General features: G+C 45.4%; 1 protein-coding gene across 1 annotated transcript in view; it reads right to left on the bottom strand.

The window, feature by feature from the left end:
- The window catches only part of LOC117505956 (cGMP-dependent protein kinase 1-like), a gene marked incomplete at its 5' end in the record, with an annotated part of 94,350 nt that extends 67,599 nt beyond the window's left edge, over positions 1-26,751 (bottom strand). Inside the window, 8 exons of the mRNA XM_034165496.1 lie at positions 11,019-11,158; positions 11,291-11,387; positions 11,519-11,593; positions 11,696-11,761; positions 23,521-23,615; positions 26,246-26,323; positions 26,513-26,576; positions 26,646-26,751. Of these exons, the coding sequence (XP_034021387.1) occupies positions 11,019-11,158; positions 11,291-11,387; positions 11,519-11,593; positions 11,696-11,761; positions 23,521-23,615; positions 26,246-26,323; positions 26,513-26,576; positions 26,646-26,751 (721 nt within the window). The remainder of the gene's footprint in view (positions 1-11,018; positions 11,159-11,290; positions 11,388-11,518; positions 11,594-11,695; positions 11,762-23,520; positions 23,616-26,245; positions 26,324-26,512; positions 26,577-26,645) is intronic.
- Between the last annotated feature and the right edge of the window lie 359 nt (positions 26,752-27,110).

Below are 27,110 nucleotides of genomic sequence, written 5' to 3' on the forward strand. Positions count from 1 at the left end.
TAAACGATGTCTTGCGGGACTTCCTGCACCGGTTCGTCTTCGTGTATCTGGACGATATACTCATCTTCTCCCCGGATCCTGAGACTCATGTCCGACATGTCCGTCAGGTCCTGCAGCGGTTGTTGGAGAACCGCCTGTTTGTGAAGGGCGAGAAGTGTGAATTCCACCGCACATCTTTGTCCTTCCTGGGGTTTATCATCTCCTCCAACTCCGTCGCCCCAGATCCGGCCAAGGTTGCGGCGGTGAGAGATTGGCCCCAACCCACAAGCCGTAGGAAGCTGCAACAGTTCCTCGGCTTTGCTAATTTCTACAGGAGGTTCATTAAGGGCTACAGTCAGGTAGTTAACCCCCTGACAGCCCTGACCTCACCAAAAGTCCCCTTCACCTGGTCGGATCGGTGCGAAGCCGCGTTCAAGGAGTTGAAACGGCGCTTTTCGTCTGCACCAGTTCTGGTGCAGCCCGATCCTAGCCGCCAGTTAGTGGTTGAAGTGGATGCCTCGGACTCAGGGATAGGAGCGGTGCTCTCCCAGAGCGGGAAGACCGATAAGGTTCTTCACCCGTGTGCCTATTTTTCCCGCAGGTTGACCCCCGCTGAACGGAACTATGACGTCGGCAATCGGGAACTCCTAGCTGTGAAAGAGGCCCTCGAAGAGTGGAGACATCTGTTGGAGGGAACAGCCGTGCCATTCACGGTTTTCACTGACCATCGGAACCTGGAGTACATCAGGACCGCCAAGCGGCTGAACCCCAGGCAAGCCCGCTGGTCACTGTTCTTTGGCCGTTTTGACTTCCGGATTACCTACCGTCCCGGGACCAAGAATCAAAGATCGGATGCATTGTCCCGGGTGCACGAAGACGAGGTCAAAACGGAACCGTCGGATCCCCCGGATCCCATCATCCCGGAGTCCGCTATCGTGGCCGCCCTCACCTGGGACGTGGAGAAGACCGTCCGGGAGGCCCTGACCCGTGACCCGGACCCCGGGAACGGACCAAAGAACAGACTATACGTCCCACCAGAAGCTAGGGCTGCAGTCCTGGACTTCTGTCACGGTTCTAAACTCTCCTGTCACCCTGGGGTGCGAAGGACCGTGACAGTCGTCCGGCAACGCTTCTGGTGGGCATCCCTGGAGGCCGACGTCCGGGACTACGTCCAGGCCTGTACCACCTGCGCCAGGGGCAAGGCCGACCATAGAAAGATCTCAGGGCAGCTACAGCCACTGCCCGTGCCTCATCGCCCCTGGTCCCATATCGGCCTGGACTTTGTCACGGGTCTCCCGCCGTCCCAGGGAAACACCGTCGTCTTCACGATAGTGGACCGTTTCTCCAAGGCGACCCACTTCGTGGCCCTCCCGAAGCTCCCAACGGCCCAGGAGACAGCGGACCTCCTGGTCCACCACGTCGTCCGTCTGCATGGGATACCATCAGACATCGTCTCCGATCGCGGTCCCCAGTTCACCTCACACGTTTGGAGGAGCTTCTGCCGGGAACTGGGGGCCACGGTCAGCCTTTCGTCCGGGTATCACCCCCAGACCAACGGGCAAGCAGAGCGGGCCAACCAAGAATTGGAGCAGACACTACGCTGTGTGACAGCCGCGCACCCGACGGCCTGGAGTACCCACCTGGCCTGGATCGAGTACGCCCACAACAGCCAAGTGTCATCAGCCACCGGCCTCTCCCCGTTTGAGGTGTGCTTGGGGTATCAGCCCCCCTTGTTTCCGGTGGTCGAGGGAGAGGTCGGTGTGCCCTCGGTCCAGGCCCACCTACGGAAGTGCCGTCGGGTGTGGCGTGCCGCCCGCTCTGCTTTGTTGAGGGCCCGGACGAGGGCGAAGAAACATGCAGACCGGCGGCGGGCCCCGGCCCCCACATATCGCCCCGGGCAGGAAGTATGGTTGTCCACCAAGGACATTCCCCTTCAAGTGGACTCCCCCAAGCTCCAAGAACGGTACATCGGTCCCTTCAAGGTCCTCAAAGTCATCAATCCCGCCGCAGTGAGGCTACAGCTTCCGGCCTCGCTGCGGATTCACCCAGTTTTTCACGTCTCCCGGATAAAACCCCATCACACCTCACCCCTCTGCACCCCGGGTCCGGCACCACCTCCTGCCCGGATCATCGACGGGGAACCGGCTTGGACCGTGCGCCGGCTCCTCGACGTCCGTCGAATGGGAAGGGGTTTTCAGTACCTGGTGGACTGGGAGGGGTACGGCCCCGAAGAACGCTCCTGGGTGAAGAAGAGCTTCATCCTGGACCCGGCCCTCCTGGCCGACTTCTACCGTCGCCATCCGGACAAGCCCGGTCGTGTGCCAGGAGGCGCCCGTTGAGGGGGGGGTCCTGTTGTGTGGGCCGCTGAAGAGGAGGTACTGCTGGCCCACCACCACCAGAGGGCGCCCTGCCTGGAGTGCGGGCTCCAGGCACCAGAGGGCGCTGCCGCCGGATGAGAGCAGCCAGGATGACAGCTGTCACCCATTACTGGACACAGCTGACTCCACTCAGCACGGAGGTATATCAGCAGGACGGCGTCTCCACCTCAGTGCCGAGATATCGCCTTGAGTTTAAGGTAATCACCTCAGCAGCATATTCTGTGTTTTTGACAATATTTGATAACCCTTTCAGGACAGCGGACTACTGAAGGCCAAGTGTTTGGATAAGTACTCACCTTTCCTGCTTAAGTGTGACAAGAGGTGGAGGCGGCTTTGCTCCTCTCCGTCTACTGGGTGCGGTCGCATCCCTACCTGTGTGTTTGTGCTCTTTTCCGCCAGCAGTACCGGATCCGACGAGCGAAGGCAGTGGCCACCTGGGAATTCGGGACTTGGCGGTTCCAGTACTTCTGGGTTTCGGTGGCAGAGGAGATCTGGGTGGTTCCGGTTCGACTAGGACGGACGTCTCCTACCTTCGAGCCTGCCCACATGACACCAGCAGATTTCGGCTTACGCCTCCAAATTGTTAATTGTTGTATTAGTTGTGTTCTTCTCACAACAGTAAAACTTATTCTTTACTTTTCTCCATTGTCCGTTCATTGCGCCCCCTGTTGTGGGTCCGTGCACCTACACTTTCACAACATGTTCTCCCTGAATTGCTGGCTGTCTGAGTGGTGTCCAAAAAATGAGGTGGACTTCATAGATAATTGGCAAAGTTTCTGGGGAAAACCTGGTCTTGTTAGGAGAGACGGCATCCATCCCACTTTGGATGGAGCAGCTCTCATCTCTAGAAATCTGGCGAATTTTATTAAACCCTCCAAATCGTCACGATTTATCCAGGGTTGGGACCAGGAAGCAGAGTTGTAGTCTTACACACCTCTCTGCAGCTTCTCTCCCCCTGCCATCCCCCCAAAACCCCATCCCCGTAGAGACAGTGCCTGCTCCTAAACCACCAATAACCAGTAAAAATCTATTTAAGCATAAAAATTCAAAAAGAAAAAATAATATAGCACCTTCAACTGCACCACAGACTAAAACAGTTAAATGTGGTCTATTAAACATTAGATCTCTCTCTTCTAAGTCCCTGTTAGTAAATTATATAATAATTGATCAACATATTGATTTACGAGGTCTGTCAATAAAGTATAGGTCCTTTTTATTTTTTTCAAAAACTATATGGATTTCATTCATATGTTTTTACGTCAGACATGCTTAAACCCTCGTGCGCATGCGTGAGTTTTTCCACGCCTGTCGGTGACGTCATTCGCCTGTGAGCACTCCTTGTGGGAGGAGTCATCCAGCCCCTCGTCGGAATTCCTTTGTCTGAGAAGTTGCTGAGAGACTGGCGCTTTGTTTGATCAAAATGTTTTCTAAACCTGTGAGACACATCGAAGTGGACACGGTTCGAAAAATTAAAAAACTCACGCATGCGCACGAAGGTTCAAGCATGTCTGATGTAAAAACATATGAATGAAATCCATATAGTTTTTGAAAAAAATAAAAAGGACCTATACTTTATTGACATACCTCGTATTCTGCCTTACAGAAACCTGGTTACAGCAGGGTGATTATGTTAGTTTAAATGAGTCAACACCCCCGAGTCACACTAAGTGTCAGAATGCTCGTAGCACGGGCTGAGGGGGAGGATTAGCAGCAATCTTCCATTCCAGCTTATTAATTAATCAAAGACCCAGACAGAGCTTTAATTCATTTGAAAGCTTGACTCTTAGTCTTGTCCATCCAAATTGGAAGTCCCAAAAACCAGTTTTATTTGTTGTTATCTATCATCCACCTGGTTGTTACTGTGAGTTTCTCTGTGAATTTTCAGACCTTTTGTCTGACTTATTGCTTAGCTCAGATAAGATAATTATAGTGGGTGATTTTAACATCCACATAGATGCTGAGAATGACAGCCTAAACACTGCATTTAATCTATTATTAGATTCAGCTGGTTTCGCTCAAAATGTAAATGAGCCCACCAACCATTTTAACCGCACTTTAGATCTTGTTCTGACATATGGCATAGAAATTGAAGACTTAATAGTATTCCCTGAAAACCCCCTGTTGTCTGATCATTTCTTAATAACATTTACATTTACTTTAACCAGCAGTGGGGAATAAGTTTCATTGCAGTAGAAGTCTTTCTGAAAGCGCTGTAACAAGGTTTAAGGATATGATTCCTTCTTTGTTATGTTCTTCAATGCCATATACCAACACAGTGCAGAGTAGCTACCTAAACTCTGTGAGTGAGATAGATTATCTCGTCAATAGCTTTACATCCTCATTGAGCACAACTTTTGATGCTGTAGCTCCTTTGAAAAAGAGAGCCTTAAATCAGAAATGCTTGACTCCGTGGTATAACCCACAAACTCGCAGCTTAAAGCAGATAACCCGTAAGTTGGAGAGGAAATGGCATCTCACTAATTTAGAAGATCTTCATTTAGCCTGGAAAAAGAGTGTTGCTCTATAAAAAAAAGCCCTCCGTAAAGCTAGGACATCTTACTATTCATCACTAATTGAAGAAAATAAGAACAACCCCAGGTTGCTTTTCAGCACTGTAGCCAGGCTGACAAAGAGTCAGAGCTCTATTGAGCCGAGTATTCCTTTAACTTTAACTAGTAATGACTTCATGACTTTCTTTGCAAATAAAATTTTAACTATTAGAGAAAAAATTATTCATAACCATCCCAAAGACATATCTTTATGTTCGGCTGCCTTCAGTAATGCTGGTATTTGGCTAGACTCTTTCTCTCTGATTGTTCTGTCTGAGTTATTTTCATTAGTTACGTCCTCCAAACCATCAACATGTCTATTAGACCCCATTCCTAACAGGCTGTTCAAGGAAGCCCTACCATTAGTAAATGCTTCGATCTTAAATATGATCAATCTATCTTTATTAGTTGGCTATGTACCACAGGCTTTTAAGGTGGCAGTAATTAAATCAAATCAAATCAAATCAATTTTATTTATATAGCGCCAAATCACAACAGGAACTTTAAGGACAACCTGATGCCTTTAATACCTATGGCATGCTCTAATCTCTGTAATAAAATTTTATGGTCAACAGTATCAAAAGCAGCACTGAGGTCTAACAGGACAAGCACAGAGATGAGTCCACTGTCTGAGGCCATAAGAAGATCATTTGTAACCTTCACTAATGCTGTTTCTGTACTATGATGAATTCTGAAACCTGACTGAAACTCTTCAAATACACCATTCCTCTGCAGATGATCAGTTAGCTGTTTTACAACTACCCTTTCAAGAATTTTTGAGAGAAAAGGAAGGTTGGAGATTGGCCTATAATTAGCTAAGATAGCTGGGTCAAAACCATTACTAACCATACCATAAACCATTACTTAAAAAGCCATCACTTGACCCAGCTATCTTAGCTAATTATAGGCCAATCTCCAACCTTACAGAGATTAGAGCATGCCATAGGTATTAAAGGCACTGCGCTGCAGTGGTTTGAATCATATTTAGATTACAATTTGTTCATGTAAATGGCGAGTCTTCTTCACAGACTAAGGTTAATTATGGAGTTCCACAAGGTTCTGTGCTAGGACCAATTTTATTCACTTTATACATGCTTCCCTTAGGCAGTGTTATTAGAAAGCATTGCTTAAATTTTCATTGTTACGCAGATGATACCCAGCTTTATCTATCCATGAAGCCAGAGGACACACACCAATTAGTTCAACTGCAGGAATGTCTTTCAGACATAAAGACATGGATGACCTCTAATTTCCTGCTTTTAAATTCAGATAAAACTGAAGTTATTGTACTTGGCCCCACAAATCTTAGAAACATGGTGTCTAACCACATCCTTACTCTGGATAGCATTACCCTGACCTCCAGTAATACTGTGAGAAATCCTGGAGTCATTTTTGATCAGGATATGTCCTTCAATGTGCATATTAAGCAAATATGTAGGACTGCTTTTTTGCATTTTTCAATATCTCTAAAATTAGAAAGGTCTTGTCTCAGAGTGATGCTGAAAAGCTAATTCATGCATTTATTTCTTCTTGGCTGGACTACTGTAATTCATTATTATCAGGTTGTCCTAAAAGATCCCTGAAAAGCCTTCAGTTAATTCAAAATGCTGCAGCTAGAGTACTGACAAGGACTAGAAGGAGAGAGCATATTTCACCCATATTGGCCTCTCTTCATTGGCTTACTTGTAGTTCCTAGGGTTTGTAAGAGTAGAATGGGAGGCAGAGCCTTCAGCTTTCAGGCTCCTCTCCTGTGGAACCAGCTCCTAATTCGGATTAGGGAGACAGACACCCTCTCTACTTTTAAGATTAGGCTTAAAACTTTCCTTTTTGCTAAAGCTTATAGTTAGGGCTGGATCAGGTGACCCTGAACAATCCCTTAGTTATGCTGCTATAGACTTAGACTGCTGGGGGGTTTCCCATGATGCACCCAGTGTTTCTTTTTATTCACCTCTTTTTGCTCTGTATGCACCACTCTGCTGTTAATCATTGGTGATTGATCTCTGCTCTCTTCCACAGCATGTCTTTTTCCTGATTCTCTCCCCTCAGCCCCAACCAGTCCCAGCAGAAGACTGCCCCTCCCTGAGCCTGGTTCTGCTGGAGGTTTCTTCCTGTTAAAAGGGAGTTTTTCCTTCCCACTGTTGCCAAGTGCTTGCTCATAGGGGATCGTTTTGACCGTTGGGGTTTTTCTGTAATTATTGTATGGCTTTGCCTTCCAATATAAAGCGCCTTGGGGCAACTGTTTGTTGTGATTTGGCACTATATAAATAAAATTGATTTGATTTGATAATAAACGGCTTAGCGTCCCCTGACTCTCTGGAAAAACGCTCAGGCCAAGAGAGTTGGTTACAAACATCAGAGACAAGTATGGAAGCCGGCGGGGCTGCTGACAGTCCCAGAAGTGGTGTGGCGGCAGGAACCGTGTCGATCGTAGCCTGACGCTTCATGGTAGACAGTAGTTGCTCCATTTGAGAGCTCATGGAGGCCATGATGGAGTCTTGCCACTTAGCTAGTTTTCTAATCCCAGAGTTCAGCGTGGCAAACTGGTCCTCCTGTTGAGCTAGCTGCAGGCTGTGGTGGCGTACCGCCAGCTGGAAAGCGTCTGCTGCATCCATTGTTGGCCAGATTGATCTATCAGGTTTGACTGGCAAACCGGCAGGACACAAATGCAAGATGCAGGAACACAGCTCAGTAGATTTAAAGCATTTACTGGAATCGTTTGATGGAGTCAGTACACAGAAAAGCAGTCCAAGAACAGCAACAGTACAAAAACCATCAGGCTTAGGCGTGGTTGAGGTACACATGCAGGTAGTCAAAAAACACGATGAGACAACGATGGCGAGGCAAAAGCACATGAACTGAGCTGGAAGGAAGGTACAAGGCACATCGCTCTGGCGAGGGACAAGAGCAAACTGTGATGCTTAAACAGCACCCAGGTGATGAGCTACAAATCAAGAACAGGTGTGAGGGTAAACCTCCAGAGCCAGGGTGTGGCCAGACAGAGAGAAATGCCCACCACCAAGAACCAAGAGAGAGACAAGAAAGAGCAGGACAGAGAAAACCCACGCAGAAAGACAGAACAAGAGGACAGACAGATCACAAATACAAACAAAATAGAAATAAAAGAGAACACATACCACACAAAGTCCAAATCCTGACAGAGGTGCTTAAACTCGAAACAGACTTGTCAGTAGCCGACTAAAAGCTAACCGCTAAAAGTTAGCGGTTAGCTGTAACTTCCACAAAATATTTTTAGCGATTGATCAGTTTAGCCTTATAGAAGATAACTTTCCAGTTAGTGGATTAGCAGTTATCAAAGCTAGCTGTGCCCACCACTGATGCATGTTGTGTGCGTGTGTGTGTGTGTGTGTGTGTGTGTGTGTGTGTGTGTGTGTGTGTGTGTGTGTGTGTGTGTGTGTGTGTGTGTGTGATAGGTTGGTCTAAATTAGTTCATAATGAAGTCATGTGGTAATGTCACACATCATCAAAAAAAAAGATGTATATTTAGTTGTACATTTATATTGTACATTTTGTACATTTATATTGCTCCCCCTCTAGCTGCCACCTTATCGTGGTGGGGGAGTTTGCGTACCCAGATGATCCTAGGAGCTATGTTGTTGGGGGCTTTGTGCTCCCTGTAGGGTCTCCCAAGGCAAACAGGTCCTAGGTGACGGGTCAGACTAAGGGCAGTTCAGAACCTCCATGACCAGTAAAAAAATCAAGGACCGAGACGTCGCCCGGTATGGCGGAGCCAGGGCCCCACCCTGGAGCCAGGCCCGGGGTTGGGGCTAGCGCGAGCGCCTGGTGGTCGGGCCTTAGCCCATGGGGCCCGGCCGGGCTCAGCCCGAAAGAGCGACGTAGGCCCGCCCTCCTGTGGGTTCACCACTTGCAGAGGGGACCATGGGGGTCGAGTGCAGAGAGGATTGGGTGGCGGTCGAGGGCGGGTGGCCCAGCGGCCCGGTCCATGCTCACAGCCCCTGGCTGTTGGGACATGGAATGTCACCTCGCTGGGGGGGAAGGAGCCTGAGCTTGTGCGGGAGGTTGAGAGATACCGACTAGAGATAGTCGGGCTCACCTCCATGCACAGCTTGGGCTCTGGTACCCAACTACTGGAGAGGGGCTGAACGCTTCATTTTTCTGGCATTGCCCATGGGGAGAGGCAGAGAGCTGGGGTCGCATTGCTTATTGCTCTCCAGCTCAGTCGCCATGTGTTGGAGTTCACTCCGGTGAACAAGAGGGTCGCGTCCCTACGCCTTCGGGTCTGGGACAGGTCTCTCACCGTTGTCTCGGCCTACGGGCCGAGCAGCAGTGCAGAGTACCCGACCTTCCTGGAGTCCCTGGGTACTAGATAGCGCTCCAACTGGGGACTCCATTGTTCTCCTGGGGATTTCAACGCCCACGTGGGCGGCGACAGTGAGACCTGGAGGGGGGTGATCGGGAAGCACGGCCTCCTCAATCTGAACCCAAGTGGTATTCAGTTGTTGGACTTCTGTACTAGTCACAGTTTGTCCATCACGAACACCATGTTCAAGCACAAGGGTGTCCATAAGTGCACGTGGCACCAGGATACCCTGAGCCGGAGGTCGATGACAGACTTTGTAGTCATATCATCTGACCTTCGGCCACGTGTCTCGGACACTCGAGTGAAGAGAGGGGCAGAGCTGTCGACCGATCACCACCTGGTAGTGAGTTGGATCTGCTGGGAGGGGAGGAAGCCGGTCAGACCTGGCAGGCCCAAACGTATCTTGAGAGTCTGCTGGGAACGACTGGCGGAACCCTCTGTCAGCGAGGTCTTCAACTCCCACCTCCGGGAGAGCTTCTCCCAGATCCCGGGGGAGGTTGGAGACATGGAGTCCAAGTGGACCATGTTCTCCACCTCCATTGTCGATGCGGCCGCTCGTAGCTGTAGTCGCAAGGTCTCTGGTGCCTGTCGTGGCGGCAATCCCCGAACCCGGTGGTGGACACCGGAAGTAAGGGATGCCGTCAAGCTGAAGAAGGAGTCCTACTTATCTTTGTTGGTAGGTGGGACCCCAGAGGCAGCTGACAGGTATTGGCAGGCCAAGCGTGCCACAGCCCGTGTGGTCGCAGAGGCAAAAACTCGGGTCTGGGAGGAGTTCGGGGAGGCCATGGAGGAGGACTATCGGTTGGCCTCGAAGAGATTCTGGCAAACCGTCCGACGCCTCAGGAGGCGGAAGCAGCTCTCCACCAGCACTGTTTACGGTGCGGGTGGGGAGCTGTTGACCCTGACTGGGGATGTTGTTGGGCGGTGGAAGGAGTACTTTGAGGATCTCCTCAATCCCATCGTCACGTCTTCCGAAGAGGAAGCAGAGACTGGGGACTCAGAGGCGGACTCATCCATTACTCAGGCCGAAGTCACCGAGGTGGTTAGAAAGCTCCTCGGTGTTTCCAAGTTTCCTCCGCAGGGTGGCTGGGCGCTCCCTTAGAGATAGGGTGAGGAGCTCGGTTACTCGGGAGGAGCTCGGAGTCGAGCCGCTGCTCCTCCACATCAAAAAGAGTCAGTTGAGGTGGCTCGGGCATCTTTTCTGGATGCCTCCTGGACACCTCGCTGGAGAGGTGTTCCGGGTGCGTCCCATTGGGAGTAGCCCCTGGGGAAGACCCAGGACACGCTGGAGGGACTACATCTCTCGGCTGGTTTGGGAATGCCTTGGGGTTTCCCCAGAGGAGCTGGGGGAGATGTGTTTAGGACGTTGGCGTTGGTCTTCATTTACAGCTGCTTACAAATATCAAGCTTATCCATATGTGATCATCCTCCTAGGATCTTGGTTGCTAAGATACACAAAAAAGGTGTCGTTTTTCTTGATCTTAGACCAAACGACACACACGCCACTGACAACACCCCGGTGCACTTGCATGGGCGGAGTGCAGGGGGACGAAGTCGACTGACACATCCTGAAGGTTTCTGATGGTCCAGCACCTGATGTGTGCTTTAATTTCAAACATCTCAGAGCTTCTGAAACTCTTAAGAAGACTTTATTTGGACGCCGACACAAGCCAAGTTTAAATGACACAACAAAAGGTGGACGAGGCAGAAGCAGCTGCAGACAGATACACTGGATATGGACAGGGGAAGAAAGTCCTGCTGATGACCTCTGACCTGACAATGAAGTTGCTGTGAGCCTCCATCATGATGCGGCGCTCTGACAGGATGTGACCCTGCTGGCTGGTGTCCAAGATGTGACGTTTCTTTAAGACTTTTAAGGCAAAGGAGCGATTTGGTTCACTCTTTAATTGCACCTGAAATCACAAACGCACACACACACACACACACACACACACACACAGAAAAAGAAGAAAAACAGTCTCACACACACAGACACACATCATCACCGTCATCAGTTCATGAGACGTTTCCTGGTGTTCACTCACGAGCTCCACTCGGCTGAAGCCTCCCATCCCCAGAGTGCAGATCACACGCAGGTCACTGAGCGACACTTTGGAGAAAAAACTCGCCTCCGCCTGCAGCCTGCAGAGAGAAAGACGGGAACGTGCGTGTGTGTGTGTGTGTGTGTGTGTGTGTGTGTATGTGTGTGCACTGTCCCCCCAGTACATCAAAAGGCAGATCCATAATGAGTGATGTCATAAAGGTGATCTCACTTTGCTTTGAGGTCATCGCTGTCACACTGCTTGTTGCTGACATCATTCAGTCCTCCAATCAGCTGTTTGAAAGTCCTGCAGCATCGATACGGAGACAAAACACACAAAGTCACCGGTCAGCAGCGGAACGGTCCTCGTTAAAGGGGTCGATTTGAAAAGATGGAGAGAATGTCTCACTCTCTGTCGATGACCAGACACGTGACATCACCCACAGCTGTGACACTGGCTGTGCGCACATCCTCACTGCAAAGGAGACAAACAAACCATGTCAGTGTGTGTGTGTGTGTGTGTGTGTGTGTGTGTGTGTGTGTGTGTGTGTGTGTGTGTGTGTGTGTGTGAGAGAGAAACTAAACATTAAAGTGTACCTGAAGTTTTTTTTTTTTTTGTCCCTAATAAATATTATTTTGTGATTGTGTGTGTTTTGGTCTGTGAAAAAAACTATTACAGTTTTTGCCTGTAATAATTTTGCTCATTTTTTTCACATTTCAAAATTTGGCTCGCTGTGTCAAAACTCTACACACAAGCAAAAAAAGACAACACGTGTTGTAAAACTCCTCACAGCTCCGTCAAAATGAAACCCAACAATCAAAACCTAACAATCTCTTCAAAAATGTCATTCTAGCAACAAAATGATACACACACGCATCATTTAGAAACACTTTCAAATCAACAGCAACACACTGATGTGTTTTACACAAAACACTCAGGTCAAAATATTTTTATGTACTTTTTCTCCAATGAGCTGAAAGTTACAGTAGTTATCAACAAAAGTGTTATTTCCCTGTTTTTGTGTTTGTTTTATGTATTTGTTTTTCTTTACAGAGAAATAGACATTTCGTACAAATACCTAAAGAAAGACAGAGTACTGCACAGGTCAAAACAATGAAAACAGGTGTTTACAGTACTGTAGTTTACATACATGGTACATCAGAGTGATACTCTACTTGACAGTACGACACCCACTGTGTGGCGGCTGAGGTTTGAGTGGACCGTTTCTCCACATTAAAAAATGAACCCTTGTCTCAATGAGAAAAAGTGATGTAACAATTTGATTAGATTTTCTTACTGTACGTTATTTTACTGTAACTTCACTACGCAAAGTTATTTCAACTTACATAACTAGAGAAGTCTTATGGCATTAAGAAAATAACTACACTGAAATAACAAAACAAAAGATATATGCAAATTGTTACGTCAATGTTTCTCATTTTCAAGTGCAGCTTCCCTCAGTGTGAGGCCGTGGTTGATCACATGGTCCACCAACGTTGCTTGAATTTCATCTGAAACATTTCTCCCTCTTGCTCTTCTTTGTCCTTGTCCACATATCTGTCTTTGTCTTTCTTGTCCTCTTTCTCTGGGTCTTACTGCCTCCATGATTACAGATTTGCCAGTCTGTCATCTGAGCTGTGTTTGTGGTGCCAAAGGTCAGACTGATTGGTGGTGAGTTTTCTGTGTGAGTGTTTTCACATGTGTTCATATGTATTTCTAATTAATTTCTAATGTGTTTTGCATTTTTACTAAGTGTTTTCCCAGTGATACGGTATTTTATGTTTGAGTTCACTGTCTAATGTAGGAAACTGTGTGTAATGTTCTGCAACAACTGTGTTGAAAAACTGCAAAAGTTCAAAGCAGAAAATGTGTCTAAAGTATTGTCACTTTGTGTTTTAGCTAATGTTACAAGAACTTTTGGATTTGAAGTCGATTTTTTTCCACTTAAGTGGTGCGATGTGGTCCGCACAGGTACTGGCTAGTTTTTTTAATGTTTCCTCCACATAAGTGGTGCAATGTGCCGCAGGTGGCACTGTGTGTTCCTGCCCAAAAGACACCGGCACGTGCACAAACTCTCATGCCTGCCCAATGTTTCATGCTGTAATTTTCAAACTGTTTTGCACTGTTTCATTGTTTTCATCCAAATTTTGCACTATGTGTGAAGGGGCCATTATTTTGTCCGTGTCTGAAAGCTCTTATGAGACAGACACTTCCAGCAATATCAGAGAAGACATGGCAGTGTCATATGTGGTGATCAGATGACAAGTTTGAGGAAAATTAATCTGAAGCAGATGACAAGGGAAGCCTCTGATGGGATGGAAGTGAGAGGAACAGGATTCCCTCTGATCTATAATGGTCGAATAATATGAAGTGGTCATTTATATTTATTAAATCTGGATTATAAAAGCCAAGTGGCCTCCGTGTGTGTGCGTGTGTTTGTATGGTGTTGTGGCGCTGTTCATGGACAAACTGAAGAGAAATGACATTTCCCATTTGGTATGCTTATGTACAGTATTTTGAGTGATGAATGCAGGATGAATGCTGCAAAAACAGAAAGTTGATAGGACAAATATTTTTGGAGAAATTAGCAATATTATCAAACATGGTGCTGCAATGCACCATGGGAGTTCTGGGCTTTAAATGTTGTTATTGTGGTTTGTTAGTTCAACAGTGATAGTGTTATTTCTTTATTGTGTTTTTGTTGTTCAATTGGTTTAGTTAGCTTAGTCAAGTGTCATGTTGCCGTTACCATGAGTGAGAAGTGTACTGCATTTGATGTCTTCCACCGCCATCTCTGTTTGTGGATGTGTAAAAATAAAAGCACTTGTGCCAGAATGCAGAAAAGACAAAAAGCTCTGCATGTGTATAACTTCGATCACGGACAAATTGGGGAGAGCTGACATTTACCATTTATGTTTATGTATTTTGGGTCAAGGATGAATGCCGCCAAAATAGAAAGCTGCTAAGACTAATATTTTTGGAGAAATTAGGGATATTACCAAACAATACTGAACAATAGGCATTGATAATTACATTACATGGACTCACACATATCATTGCAACAGGGGCCAGTAAATCATCTATATATTAAAAGCTTGCATGCATGTTTTTATTCAGTAAGTTCAATGTAAGTTCAGAATATAATTGTAAATATGTTAAAAATACATGGTTGACACAAGAAAGTGAAAACACTTATTTCCATTGTGGTGCATTTAAAAATCAAATGACATGAAATAGTTGTAAAAATAAAATAAAAATATAACACAATGCTAAAATACCCCCAGCTGTATGAGCTTTGTGTTCTTTATAATTTGCAGTTATTTAATTTATTATTAAGATCCTATTGTCTTACGGACAATTTGTACATGTTTAACAAAGCCCCTCTATTAATCAGTCAATCAAAAACAATATTTACATTTTAATGGCGTCTGCAGGAGGCCTTGCGTGTGCGTTTACATGCGCTTTTGACAAGAGCGAAAGTTGTGCAAATCAAGGAATATTTGTAGATTAACCTCTGTGAATTTGCAGGTATTATTGAGACAAATTTAACTACATTATACAAATAATGAATGTTTATGAGTTCAATGGTACGAATATTTCATGAGGTGAAAGCTGCTTTCACCAAATTAAATATTTATTCCATTGAAACAGTGTAAAAACATTCATTATTTGTTTTATAGAACGGCTAAAATAGATCCTTGTCATTTATAAACAACAGAAAAGGGACTAGAGTTTGGTGTTCCACTGCTGCTAAAGTCCAAATTGTGACGTGTAGGCCAGTGATGCTGTGCACTGACTTTGGACTTCCATTAAAAAAAAAAGACTGTGTAGTTCCTCAGTCCAGCCAAAAATCACGTCAGCTTTTCAGCCTTTCATGCTTCCAGATGGCTTACAGCGGAGTGGATTTTGTGTGTGTGTGTGTGTGTGTTACAAGAACTAGCACTGTCAGCTCAATCAAATCATCTCGCTTGTGTGCACGCTCACACAAAATGGACATGTTTGTGTGCACATGTACTACCAAAAAAGGACTGTGTATTTTCTCAGTGTAGCCAAAAAAAAAAAAAAAGAAAAAGAAGAGAAATTAGTCCAGTTTTTCATTCTAACTTCCTGCTAACAGCCTCCAGATGGCTTACAGTGCAGTGGATTTGTTTTGTTTGTGCGCGCGCGTTGTGTGTGTGCACACGTGTGTATATGCGCATGTGTGTGTGTGTGTGTGTGTGTGTGTGTGTGTGTGTGTGTGTGTGTGTGTGTGTGTGTGTGTGTGTGTGTGTGTGCGTGCAGGGTGCAATGGTACCAAACATATGGAACCAAATTTGCACTCTAAATGGAACACAACACAAATGGGATGAATCCATGTCATGTGATATACAAAGCACCAATCAAATGACAAGGATCCACTCAGCCATTATATAAAGGAAGTTAGCTTAGAGTAGCAGAAGTTAGCATACATGCTAACATCTGCAAAATGTATTGTAAATGACTCCAGAAGTGTTATCAGGTTACAAAAAGAGCGTTTTTAGTTTTAGAATCAGGGGCGCTGCCAGGGATTTTGGAGCCCATGAAAAGGAATCTTACAGCCCCCCCCACCCCCATATTATTTTGTCAGTATTATAATTGTATTTGGGGCCCCTCTGGGCCCCTGTCAGTCATGGGCCCCTATGTCTCCCTTTTCTGCACACCTGTTTAGAAGTGTTTATTTCTCACTAGCTTGTACATAATATATGACAAAGAGGATATATTTACACACAATCAATCAATCAATCAATTTTTTTATATAGCGCCAAATCACAACAAACAGTTGCCCCAAGGCGTTTTATATTGTAAGGCAAGGCCATACAATAATTATGTAAAACCCCAACGGTCAAAACGACCCCCTGTGAGCAAGCACTTGGCTACAGTGGGAAGGAAAAACTCCCTTTTAACAGGAAGAAACCTCCAGCAGAACCAGGCTCAGGGAGGGGCAGTCTTCTGCTGGGACTGGTTGGGGCTGAGGGAGAGAACCAGGAAAAAGACATGCTGTGGAGGGGAGCAGAGATCAATCACTAATGATTAAATGCAGAGTGGTGCATACAGAGCAAAAAGAGAAAGAAACAGTGCATCATGGGAACCCCCCAGCAGTCTACGTCTATAGCAGCATAACTAAGGGATGGTTCAGGGTCACCTGATCCAGCCCTAACTATAAGCTTTAGCAAAAAGGAAAGTTTTAAGCCTAATCTTAAAAGTAGAGAGGGTGTCTGTCTCCCTGATCTGAATTGGGAGCTGGTTCCACAGGAGAGGAGCCTGAAAGCTGAAGGCTCTGCCTCCCATTCTACTCTTACAAACCCTAGGAACTACAAGTAAGCCTGCAGTCTGAGAGCGAAGCGCTCTATTGGGGTGATATGGTACTATGAGGTCCCTAAGATGAGATGGGACCTGATTATTCAAAACCTTATAAGTAAGAAGAAGAATTTTAAATTCTATTCTAGAATTAACAGGAAGCCAATGAAGAGAGGCCAATATGGGTGAGATATGCTCTCTCCTTCTAGTCCCCGTTAGTACTCTAGCTGCAGCATTTTGAATTAACTGGAGGCTTTTTAGGGAACTTTTAGGACAACCTGATAATAATAAATTACAATAGTCCAGCCTAGAGGAAATAAATGCATGAATTAGTTTTTCAGCATCACTCTGAGACAAGACCTTTCTGATTTTAGAGATATTGCGTAAATGCAAAAAAGCAGTCCTACATATTTGTTTAATATGCGCTTTGAATGACATATCCTGATCAAAAATGACTCCAAGATTTCTCACAGTATTACTAGAGGTCAGGGTAATGCCATCCAGAGTAAGGATCTGGTTAGACACCATGTTTCTAAGATTTGTGGGGCCAAGTACAATAACTTCAGTTTTATCTGAGTTTAAAAGCAGGAAATTAGAGGTCATCCATGTCTTTATGTCTGTAAGACAATCCTGCAGTTTAGCTAATTGGTGTGTGTCCTCTGGCTTCATGGATAGATAAAGCTGGGTATCATCTGCGTAACAATGAAAATTTAAGCAATACCGTCTAATAATACTGCCTAAGGGAAGCATGTATAAAGTGAATAAAATTGGTCCTAGCACAGAACCTTGTGGAACTCCATAATTAACTTTAGTCTGTGAAGAAGATTCCCCATTTACATGAACAAATTGTAATCTATTAGACAAATATGATTCAAACCACCGCAGCGCAGTGCCTTTAATACCTATGGCATGCTCTAATCTCTGTAATAAAATTTTATGGTCAACAGTATCAAAAGCAGCACTGAGGTCTAACAGAACAAGCACAGAGATGAGTCCACTGTCTGAGGCCATAAGAAGATCATTTGTAACCTTCACTAATGCTGTTTCTGTACTATGATGAATTCTAAAACCTGACTGAAACTCTTCAAATAGACCATTCCTCTGCAGATGATCAGTTAGCTGTTTTACAACTACCCTTTCAAGAATTTTTGAGAGAAAAGGAAGGTTGGAGATTGGCCTATAATTAGCTAAGATAGCTGGGTCAAGTGATGAACCAGTCTTTGCAGCTCGCTACCAGCCTGTGATGTCACCATGCTAACCTCCATGAAATGTCTTGCAAATAAGTTCTGAGGTGTTTTTAGGTTCCAAAAATGGTGTTTTCAGTTTTAAAAGTGTTTATTTCTCGCTAGCCTTTACGTAACATATGAGAAACATGCATATAATTACACACAAAAAAGTGTTTTTAGAGAGACCAGCCACTGACATCATGGTGGAGCTCTACTCTGATTGGCTGTCACCCCCACCACTTGTCCAAGGTCTGTGTCCCAAGAATGTTCCCTGTGAATTTGAAGATTGTGGCAGTAATAGGGCCTGACGAGACAGACGAGCAGATGGATGAATGGATACAAAGTCTTTGCATTACTTGATGGGCATATCTGATGGACTCAGGCAATGATAATAATAATACTGATGACAATAAATGAGATCTCGTGGGAATTCAGTGGGAGGTTGAGCCTGAAACAGGAAGTGCCAAATTTTGAGCCCACAGTAAAACAGGAAATGTGCAAATGGGTGCAGCTGGGTTGCACTGGACTCCCCTGAAATCTGATTGAACATCACATGTGCCACCCAGATGATTGACATGTCACAGCACCACACGTGTGGTTGAAAAGAGCCACTCTGAAATTGGTGACACATATTGACTGCTAGGTCCCTCCTGTACAGCAGCTGGTGCTGTGTCTCACAAAAGAGTTCTGATCCACCTTAGTAAAAGAAGAAAAATGTTTGAGCAGAATTTGAATCTGAACATGTCATCTGAACCTTAGACTCCTAGTTATATTGGTGAGTAAACAGCCGTTTTCTAATTTCTAAAAGTATGTTCCTCAAACTCAAACTGATAGCAAATCTCTTCAACTTGGTATAAATTTAATTAAAAATATAAAATATAGCTTCAGTACAGTGTGGTGTAGAAGAGGTTTTTCTTAAAAAAAAGTCCTGAAAGCTAATTTGGCCATATTGTACAGCCCGAGATTTTTCAGCTGTACTAGCTGAAAAATCTGAATATGAATTTACATCTACATTAAAAAAAATGGTTAAGGTGGCAGGGGGCTGAGAGGGGTGTAGTTGGGGGGGGGGGGGGGTTGGGGCGCAAAGCCCCAGAAGCTGAAGATTTTTAGCTCTGCTAATGCTCCCCAGAATCATTTACTGAAAATATAGTCTGAAGGACCTAAATGACATAAGATCCCGAAGAGCTTCGCTCATTCATGTCCATGACATATACAAATTAATAGTGTGTATATGATAAGAACCTAAACAACTTATATACTGTATACATTAAGACAGTAAATTAACATTAGAAAATGATGTAATTAAAAGGAAATAAAAGGGTTGAGTTCTTCTGCTAAAAACTGTTGAGGTCTGGATTCACACTGTCATGGTTTGGCCCTGTTCAAGGCTTTGATTCCTTCTTTCTTTACATCCCCTTCGGCTCCTGCTTTGTTTTATTAGTGGATTATTTTCATCATGTGTTTATTCTGTGTTCCATTTTGCTTTATTACTTGGTCTCTTTGTCACTTTGTATTTCTTTGTCATGATTCAGTTCCATTCTAGTGTTGTCTTGCCAGTTTATTTTCATAATGAGTTTATCACATTTATTGTATATGCTAGTCACATGTTTTTGTTTTTTTTACTTTGGTGCCATGAATAACAAATGGAACATAATCTGATGAGCAGTTATCAGTTATCTTGTATTATTTATTGCATTATTCTGTATTCTCTGAGTTTTGGTTATTTGCAGTTCAATCCATAATCGTTGTGCCTTCATCAGTTGTTGTATTCTCTTGTCTGCCGGTATGTTTCACCATAGTTTGGTTTAATTCAAAGGTCCTTGTTTTTTCTCTCTTTAGACTTGCCACCGTATTTCTTAGTTCTGCCCCTTTTGGTTTCACTCACGCATTATTGTTTGTCTAGCACACGTCAGGTTATTCAGTTAGTTTTTCTGTCACCTACTTATCTTGCTTAGCACCAGCTTGTTTTGCCCTCCTGCCTTTCTTCCCTCTTCTTTGTTCACTAAACCGCACCTCCTTCCACACACCTGCACCACATCAACCTGATTAGTTTGCTCCTCTTTAAAACCCTCACAGTTCCACAGCTCACAGCCTGATTGTTAACTTTGTACACTTTCTCGCCTCACGTTCTTGTCCAGTTTGCTCTTGTGTGTTTTGACCTTGCTTTTGTGCTCCGATCTCCGCCTTGCCGTATCCTGAACTCTGCTTGTATTTTGACTCTGCCTTTGCTTTGCCTGCTATATTCCTCAACGCCGTGTGAACGACCCCGGCCTGGTTTATGGACCACGTCCCAGCCTATACCATGTCTAATACCTCCGCTTCCATGTCTGACTACCAGTGTACCGTACCTAATGCCTGGTTTCAAGATAAAGCCAATTATTCATCTAAACCAGGGGTGGGCAACCTGTTCCAGAAAGAGCCAAGAGGGTGCAGGTTTTCTTTGCAGCCACTGACTCCACCAGGTGATTTCACTGATTAACTGATTCCATCTGCTCAAAGTGATATTAATCAACTTGAAGGGGTCCTGCAGTATTCGGGGGCATGGTTTATTACCATTTTTTCCTCTTTTTGCTATCTTGTTAACTTTTCTGGCTTTATTCACTCCCTGCATCATTTTTTCCTTACTTCTATTACTCCACTTAGTTCTTATAGAGTTTCTGGTTGTTGGTTTCTTTATTCCCTATTTCAGCACTTTCGTCACCAGTTTTCTGTTTGTCTTTTTTTTTGTTTTCACTACCGTAAGCTTCATTTTGGGATCTGATGTTCTACTTTCATCCAGTTTTTGGCTGCAATTTCAGTTATTAGTCTTTCTTTTCTGTTGCCTCCTTTGTTTCATTGGGGTTTTGTTGATTTGTGTTTGGCTTAACCTGTCTCCCTACTCTGTGCTGTCCCGTCTGCATCAGTCCCTCATGGCTTTCCATCTTCCTGTGTCTCGTTCCAGTCGCTGCCAGCTCAATAAGGCCGTTGATTGTCAGTTCCTTGTTCCGAGCTCAGAGCTTGCTCCCCGTCTGGTCTCTGTCTCTGCCACAGTTCCCAGCTGTTCGTTGGTGACACCTCCTGGTGACTCCTTGGGCTCTAAGCAGCATGGCCACCACCTTCCGTCTTTCCCTGTCTACCGGCATAGGCCTCCAGACCGACCCCCTGGTTATGTGTGGACTATCGGACGGCCATACAGTTCCCCACTTGGTTTTCCCGGTGTGTTAGGCGCTGCCCTCCTGCCGTTCCCCCATCCCCCCACCCATGGTCAGCTTGTGTGCTGGGTTTTCTGGGGACCACCAGTGTCGGTCCCTTGGGGTGGGGGTACTGTCATGGTTTGGCCCTATTCAAGGCTTTGATTCCTTCTTTCTTTACATCCCCTTTGCCTCCTGCTTTGTTTTATTAGTGGATTATTTTCATCATGTGTATATTCTGTGTTCCATTTTGCTTTATTACTTGGTCTCTTTGTTACTTTGTATTTCTTTGTCATGATTCAGTTCCATTCTAGTGTTGTCTTGCCAGTTTATTTTCATAATGAGTTTATCACATTTATTGTATATGCTAGTCACATGTTATTTTTTTTAACTTTGGTGCCATGAATAACAAATGGAACATAATCTGATGAGCAGTTATCAGTTATCTTGTATTATTTATTGCATTATTCTGTATTCTCTGCATTTTGGTTATTTGCAGTTAAATCCATAATCGTTGTGCCTTCATCAGTTGTTGTATTCTCTTGTCTGCCAGTATCTGTTTCACCCTAGTTTGGTTTAATTCAAAGGTCCTTGTTTTTTCTCTCTTTAGACTTGCCACCGTATTTCTTAGTTCTGCCCCTTTTGGTTTCACTCACGCATTATTGTTTGTCTAGCACACGTCAGGTTATTCAGTTAGTTTTTTTGTCACCTACTTATCTTGCTTAGCACCGGCTTGTTTTGCCCTCCCGCACTTTCTTGTCTTTCTTCCCTCTTCTTTGTTCACTAAACCGCACCTCCTTCCACACACCTGCGCCACATCAACCTGATTAGTTTGCTCCTCTTTAAAACCCTCACAGTTCCACAGCTCACGGCCTGATTGTTGACTTTGTACACTTTCTCGCCTCACGTTCTTGTCCAGTTTGCTCTTGTGTGTTTTGACCTTGCTTTTGTGCTCCGATCTCCGCCTTGCCGTATCCTGAACTCTGCTTGTATTTTGACTCTGCCTTTGCTTTGCCTGCTATATTCCTCGACGCCGTGTGAATGACCCCGGCCTGGTTTATGGACCACGTCCCAGCCTATACCATGTCTGATACCTCTGGTTCCATGTCTGACTACCAGTGTACCGTACCTAATGCCTGGTTTCAAGATAAAGCCAATTATTCATCTAAACCAACCATGCCTGTGAGTCTGCATTGGTCTCCTACTACTTCTTGCATCAAACCAGCACCCGCCCTGACACACACGCCATTCCACTTCATTATAAGGGACTATGGATCGGGACTATGGATTGGGACTATGTACTGCACTTTGAGATGACTCCAGTTGTGAATGGGATAAAACTGAATTTTTCACCTAGATTAAAACAAATTAAAGCAGTCTTACAGTGCTCTCTGTCCTGGGCAAAGTTCTCAACAAGATACTGTGCAACTGTGTTGCTGATCTGTCACTGGAGCACCAGCAATGTATTCTTCTGTTTAGACTGGACTCAAGTTTGGGACATCTTGAGAAATTTTAGGATCCACCTTCATGACCTTAAACTGTTACTGTGGCTGTCAGGATTGGAGACCAGGATCTCTGGCGGCTTCTGTGTGAATGAAGTCTGCCAGGGATGTGTACTGGCCCCTACTCAGTTCAGTCCTAACCAGGACTGGATGCTGGATAAGGTCTTAGAGTCCAGAGGCCTTGGTACTTCGGTAAATAAGAAAAAAACTCACTAAGACTTTGTAGACAACACTGTGGTCTTCTCAAGTTACATCACTTAAGAAGCTGAGTGAGGAGTCGGAGTGACGAGGTTTTACAATTATCCTGGATCAAGACTATGCTCCAGGCTTTCATCAATTCTCTGTTTCTGCACTCAGAAACATGGCTGCATATGGTTTAAGTGCTGAATCTGTTGACTGAGATCAGCTTAAATTGGTAACGACACCAAGGCTCTAAAATTCATTGATTGGTTGGTTGGTTTTTACGTTCTGCTCAAAGCAGTGGTAATCAGTGAATTCATGTCCTCTCTGCCTGCCGTTGGCATTTGCTCCCTTTAGGCTACATGTGGATATTTGTATTGAACAGTCGGTTTGTGTGTGATTTTGGTCATTCTGCATGTCATCAGTGACTGTGCAGATCAGAATGTGGCGATGTGTGCGTGCGCCCATGAACGTGGCAGAGAGCCGTCGTGACACACAAGCCCTTATCTCATAGTGCACTCATAAAAATTCCAAGCTCCCCCACAGTACCTGAAGAAAACAAATCTCTGAAGCCGCCACTGCACCACAGATAGATATCAGGGCATGGAAGAGTCCACTGAATTTTGGAGGTGATCCAGATCCAGATTGGCAGACGTCAGAAATCTGTGATTGCTCTTGTTTTTTTGTGTGTGTGTGTGTGTGTGTGTGTGCTGTCCAAACTTTTTCTGATTTGAACATTTTGATATCCAGATTGTTGAACAGGAAAACAGAAACCTTTGTGTTCTCAAACAGAATGTCATTCCTGAATGATATATGATTGAAGTGTGTTTGGGGTTCACCCTTTCAAAGCCTGCTCGCCAAACCAGTCACCTCTGGAAAGAGTCTTCACCATCATCTGCTCCTCACTGGCTGAGGCCTGCTGAGTGACGCTCACCTGTGGGGATCACACATTACAACTCTGAGTGACTCATTAGTGACACATGCTCGCTCTAAACCTGAAGGACTGGAGACGGAGGAGAAGGGGAACGTTGGGGGACCCTAAACGCATGTGAACTGCATGTTTGGGGCAGTGTGGATGCAACTCCTCACAATCACTCATGGCTTGTGACACTGCACATCTACCATATTGTGCAAGTAGATAGGTTTGCATGTCAAAATCTAACCCCACGTGACACCTGGGTCAGGCTCCTATCTCACTGGGCACAGCTGTTGGAGACCATTTGGAGACGCGAATCAGTGACTAAACATCGAAACAGCAACAATGTCGTAGTTGATATTTCACTGAAGTGGCAACTTGCAGCTGACACGATGACACATTTACACACAAAGTGTTCATTTATACACACACACACACACATATATATATATATATATATATATATATATGACTAAGATGAGACGATGACGAGATGGCACCAATGTTCTAAAAACACTGACTAAAACTCTGTAAATGTGCGTTATCGTTAATGAATAACAACGAGACGGAAATGTTTTGCAAGAAATAAAAAAATAAACAAAGTCCCTCCTCGTTTTCTGTTGTGTGTGGGCCGCCAGAAGAGGAGGTACTGCTGGCCCACCACCAGAGGGCGTCCTGCCTGAAGTGCGGGCTTCAGGCACGAGAGGGCGCTGCCGCCATGGACACAGCCGGGGGTGACAGCTGTCACTCATTACCTCTTGACAGCTGTCACCCATCTACTCAACGTCCTCTCACTCCATAAAGACCAGACGTCATCTCCACCTCGTTGCCGAGATATCATACTTCATTGGAGGTAATATCCTCAGCCATTTGTGATTGCAATATTTGTATATTGTGAGTGTTTGCAGGAGTACTGGTACCTCTGTCGGTGAAAGCTGAGAGAGCGTTGAAGGCACTCTTTTCCCCTGAGGAATCTACAGTACTCTGCAGTTATTGAGTGAGAGGTGGAGGTGGCATTCCCACCACTGTTGTTACTGGGTGTACACACACCCACACTTGACTGTCTTTGTTCTCGCCAGCAGTACCAGATCCGACAGTCGGGGACGGTGATCACCTGGGAATTCGGGACTTGGCGGCTCCAGTATTCACCAGGTTCTGTGGCGGCGGAAATCGTGTGGTTCCGGCTCTTCTCAGGACAGACGTCTTCTATCCTCGAGCCTGCCCACACGTCATCTTTGTGGATTGACTGTAATTATATTCTGAGATTATCTGTATGTTCGTTGTGCACATTTCACAACATTAAATTGTTACCTTTTGGCTCATCTATTGGCCGTTCATTTGCGCCCCCTGTTGTGGGTCCGTGTCACTACACTTTCACAACAGTTTTCGTCTACTACACAAGAAGAAACGCAACATCCAGTCCAGCTGTGTTTGTGCCAGCAGTTCTTCTACTGTACTCTGGGTTATTGTTGTGTGTGGGCCACCAGAAGAGGAGGTACTGCTGGCCCACCACCAGTGGGCGCTCTGCCTGAAGTGCGGGCTTCAGGCAGGAGAGGGCGCTGCCGCCATGGACACAGCCGGGGGTGACAGCTGTCGCTCATTACCTCTTGACAGCTGTCACCCATCTACTCAACATCATCTCACTCCATAAAGACCAGACGTCATCTCCACCTCGTTGCTGAGATATCATACTTCATTGGAGGTAATATCCTCAGCCTTTTGTAAATCTGTTTATTGTGAGTGTTTGCAGGAGAACCGGTCGTTTTTGAGGAGGCTGTGCAAGACGGCGCGCCTTTTCAGCTGAGACTGCTGCAACGCGCTGAGTGTGAGGTGGAGGTGGCATTCCCACCGTTATTGTTACTGGGTGTACACACACCCACACTTGACTGTCTTTGTTCTTCGCCAGCAGTACCAGATCCGACAGTCGGGGACGGTGATCACCTGGGAATTCGGGACTTGGCGGCTCCAGTATTCACCAGGTTCTGGGGCGGCGGAAATCGTGTGGTTCCGGCTCTCCTCAGGACAGACGTCTTCTATCCTCGAGCCTGCCCACACGTCACCTTTGTGTATTGACTGTTGTGATATTCTGAGATTGTCTGTATGTTCGTTGTGCACATTCACAACATTAAATTGTTATATTTTGACTCATCTATTGACCGTTCATTTGCGCCCCCTGTTGTGGGTCCATGTCACTACACTCTCCCAACAGTTATGTTATGTAACCTCTCACTCTCACCAGTTTTAGTTTAACATATTATGGCTATGATACAGGGTTCTCACCAGTATTATATTGTTATAACAGCGGTAACGGACCGTTACACTGCATTCAGCGTAATGGTCCGTTAGGTGTATCATGATAGATTGGCATCCTGTCCAGGATGTACCCCGCCTATCGCTCTATGACCGCCAGAATAGGCTCCAGCCCCCCGTGACCCTTAATTGGAGTTAATGGGAATAGACAATGAAAAAGTGTGTCTCCTCCTGGTGTCTGTGTTTGCACAGTCATCTGCCCTCACTCTGTTTGCACACCTACACATTATTGAATAATCACACACCTGTTCTCTCTGTTCAATTTCTGCTATTATTTTCTTCCTTACACCTGATTATGATTCCTGAGCTTTTATTCTCTCGTCATTGGTGGTTGTCACCTGTCCTTCGCTGATGATGAAGAATGTGTCTCCAGTGGCTCCTTGACGAATAAGGAAATCACCATCACTATAATGAGTCTGAAGGAGAGGCGGGAAATGTTTCTGTCAATCCCATGAACATCACGTCTCAGATTAGCAAACACAGTGTTTTGATGACATATATGTCAGATAGAACTAATGAGTGCATCTTGGCATGGAGCTGTGTGGTCAACTGCCTTTTGGACAACATATCTGAGTGCTTGTGGTCAAAACTACTGCAAACCTCACCTCCTCCAGAACATCCGCCAGTTTACTGAGAATGTCTTCAGGTAGCACCAGCAGAGACGGAACTCTGAGAAGGAGTTAAAGGTCAGCCGTGTTGTTCCAGGGTGTGAGACAGTGTGCATGTTTGTTTGTGTACCTGCGCAGGAAGTCTGTGTACTGGGAATGTTTGATGACACCAGTCCTCATCATTATGGTCTGGAACACATGTCGATCAATTGCCCACAGTCTGATGGCGGTCAGAGCTAAACAGGACGGGGACAGACAGAGCCAGAGGGTCACATCAGGCTTTGTGTTGCCACTTTTGGATCATTGGCTCCTTGGCTGTGCAGAGTTATGTTCTTTCTTTGTCGTATGACTGTACTGCATCCAATCAGCTCAAACAGCTCAATACACATTCATGAAGTGACATTTGTGGTGATTAATATTCAAGTTGCATTTGTGTCATAGAAGCAAAATGTTTGAAAGTTTTGAAAATCTCAATAAAGGAAGAGATTTTCTTTTTTCTGGTTCTTATTTTGGAGACTATTGATTTCCTACTCTGACCTGCCAGGAGACTGTAACCATTTTGAAGAACAAAGCAAACACACACACAAAAACACAC

Source organism: Thalassophryne amazonica, unplaced genomic scaffold (genome assembly GCF_902500255.1).
Source record: "Thalassophryne amazonica unplaced genomic scaffold, fThaAma1.1, whole genome shotgun sequence".
Taxonomy (NCBI): Eukaryota; Metazoa; Chordata; class Actinopteri; order Batrachoidiformes; family Batrachoididae; genus Thalassophryne; species Thalassophryne amazonica.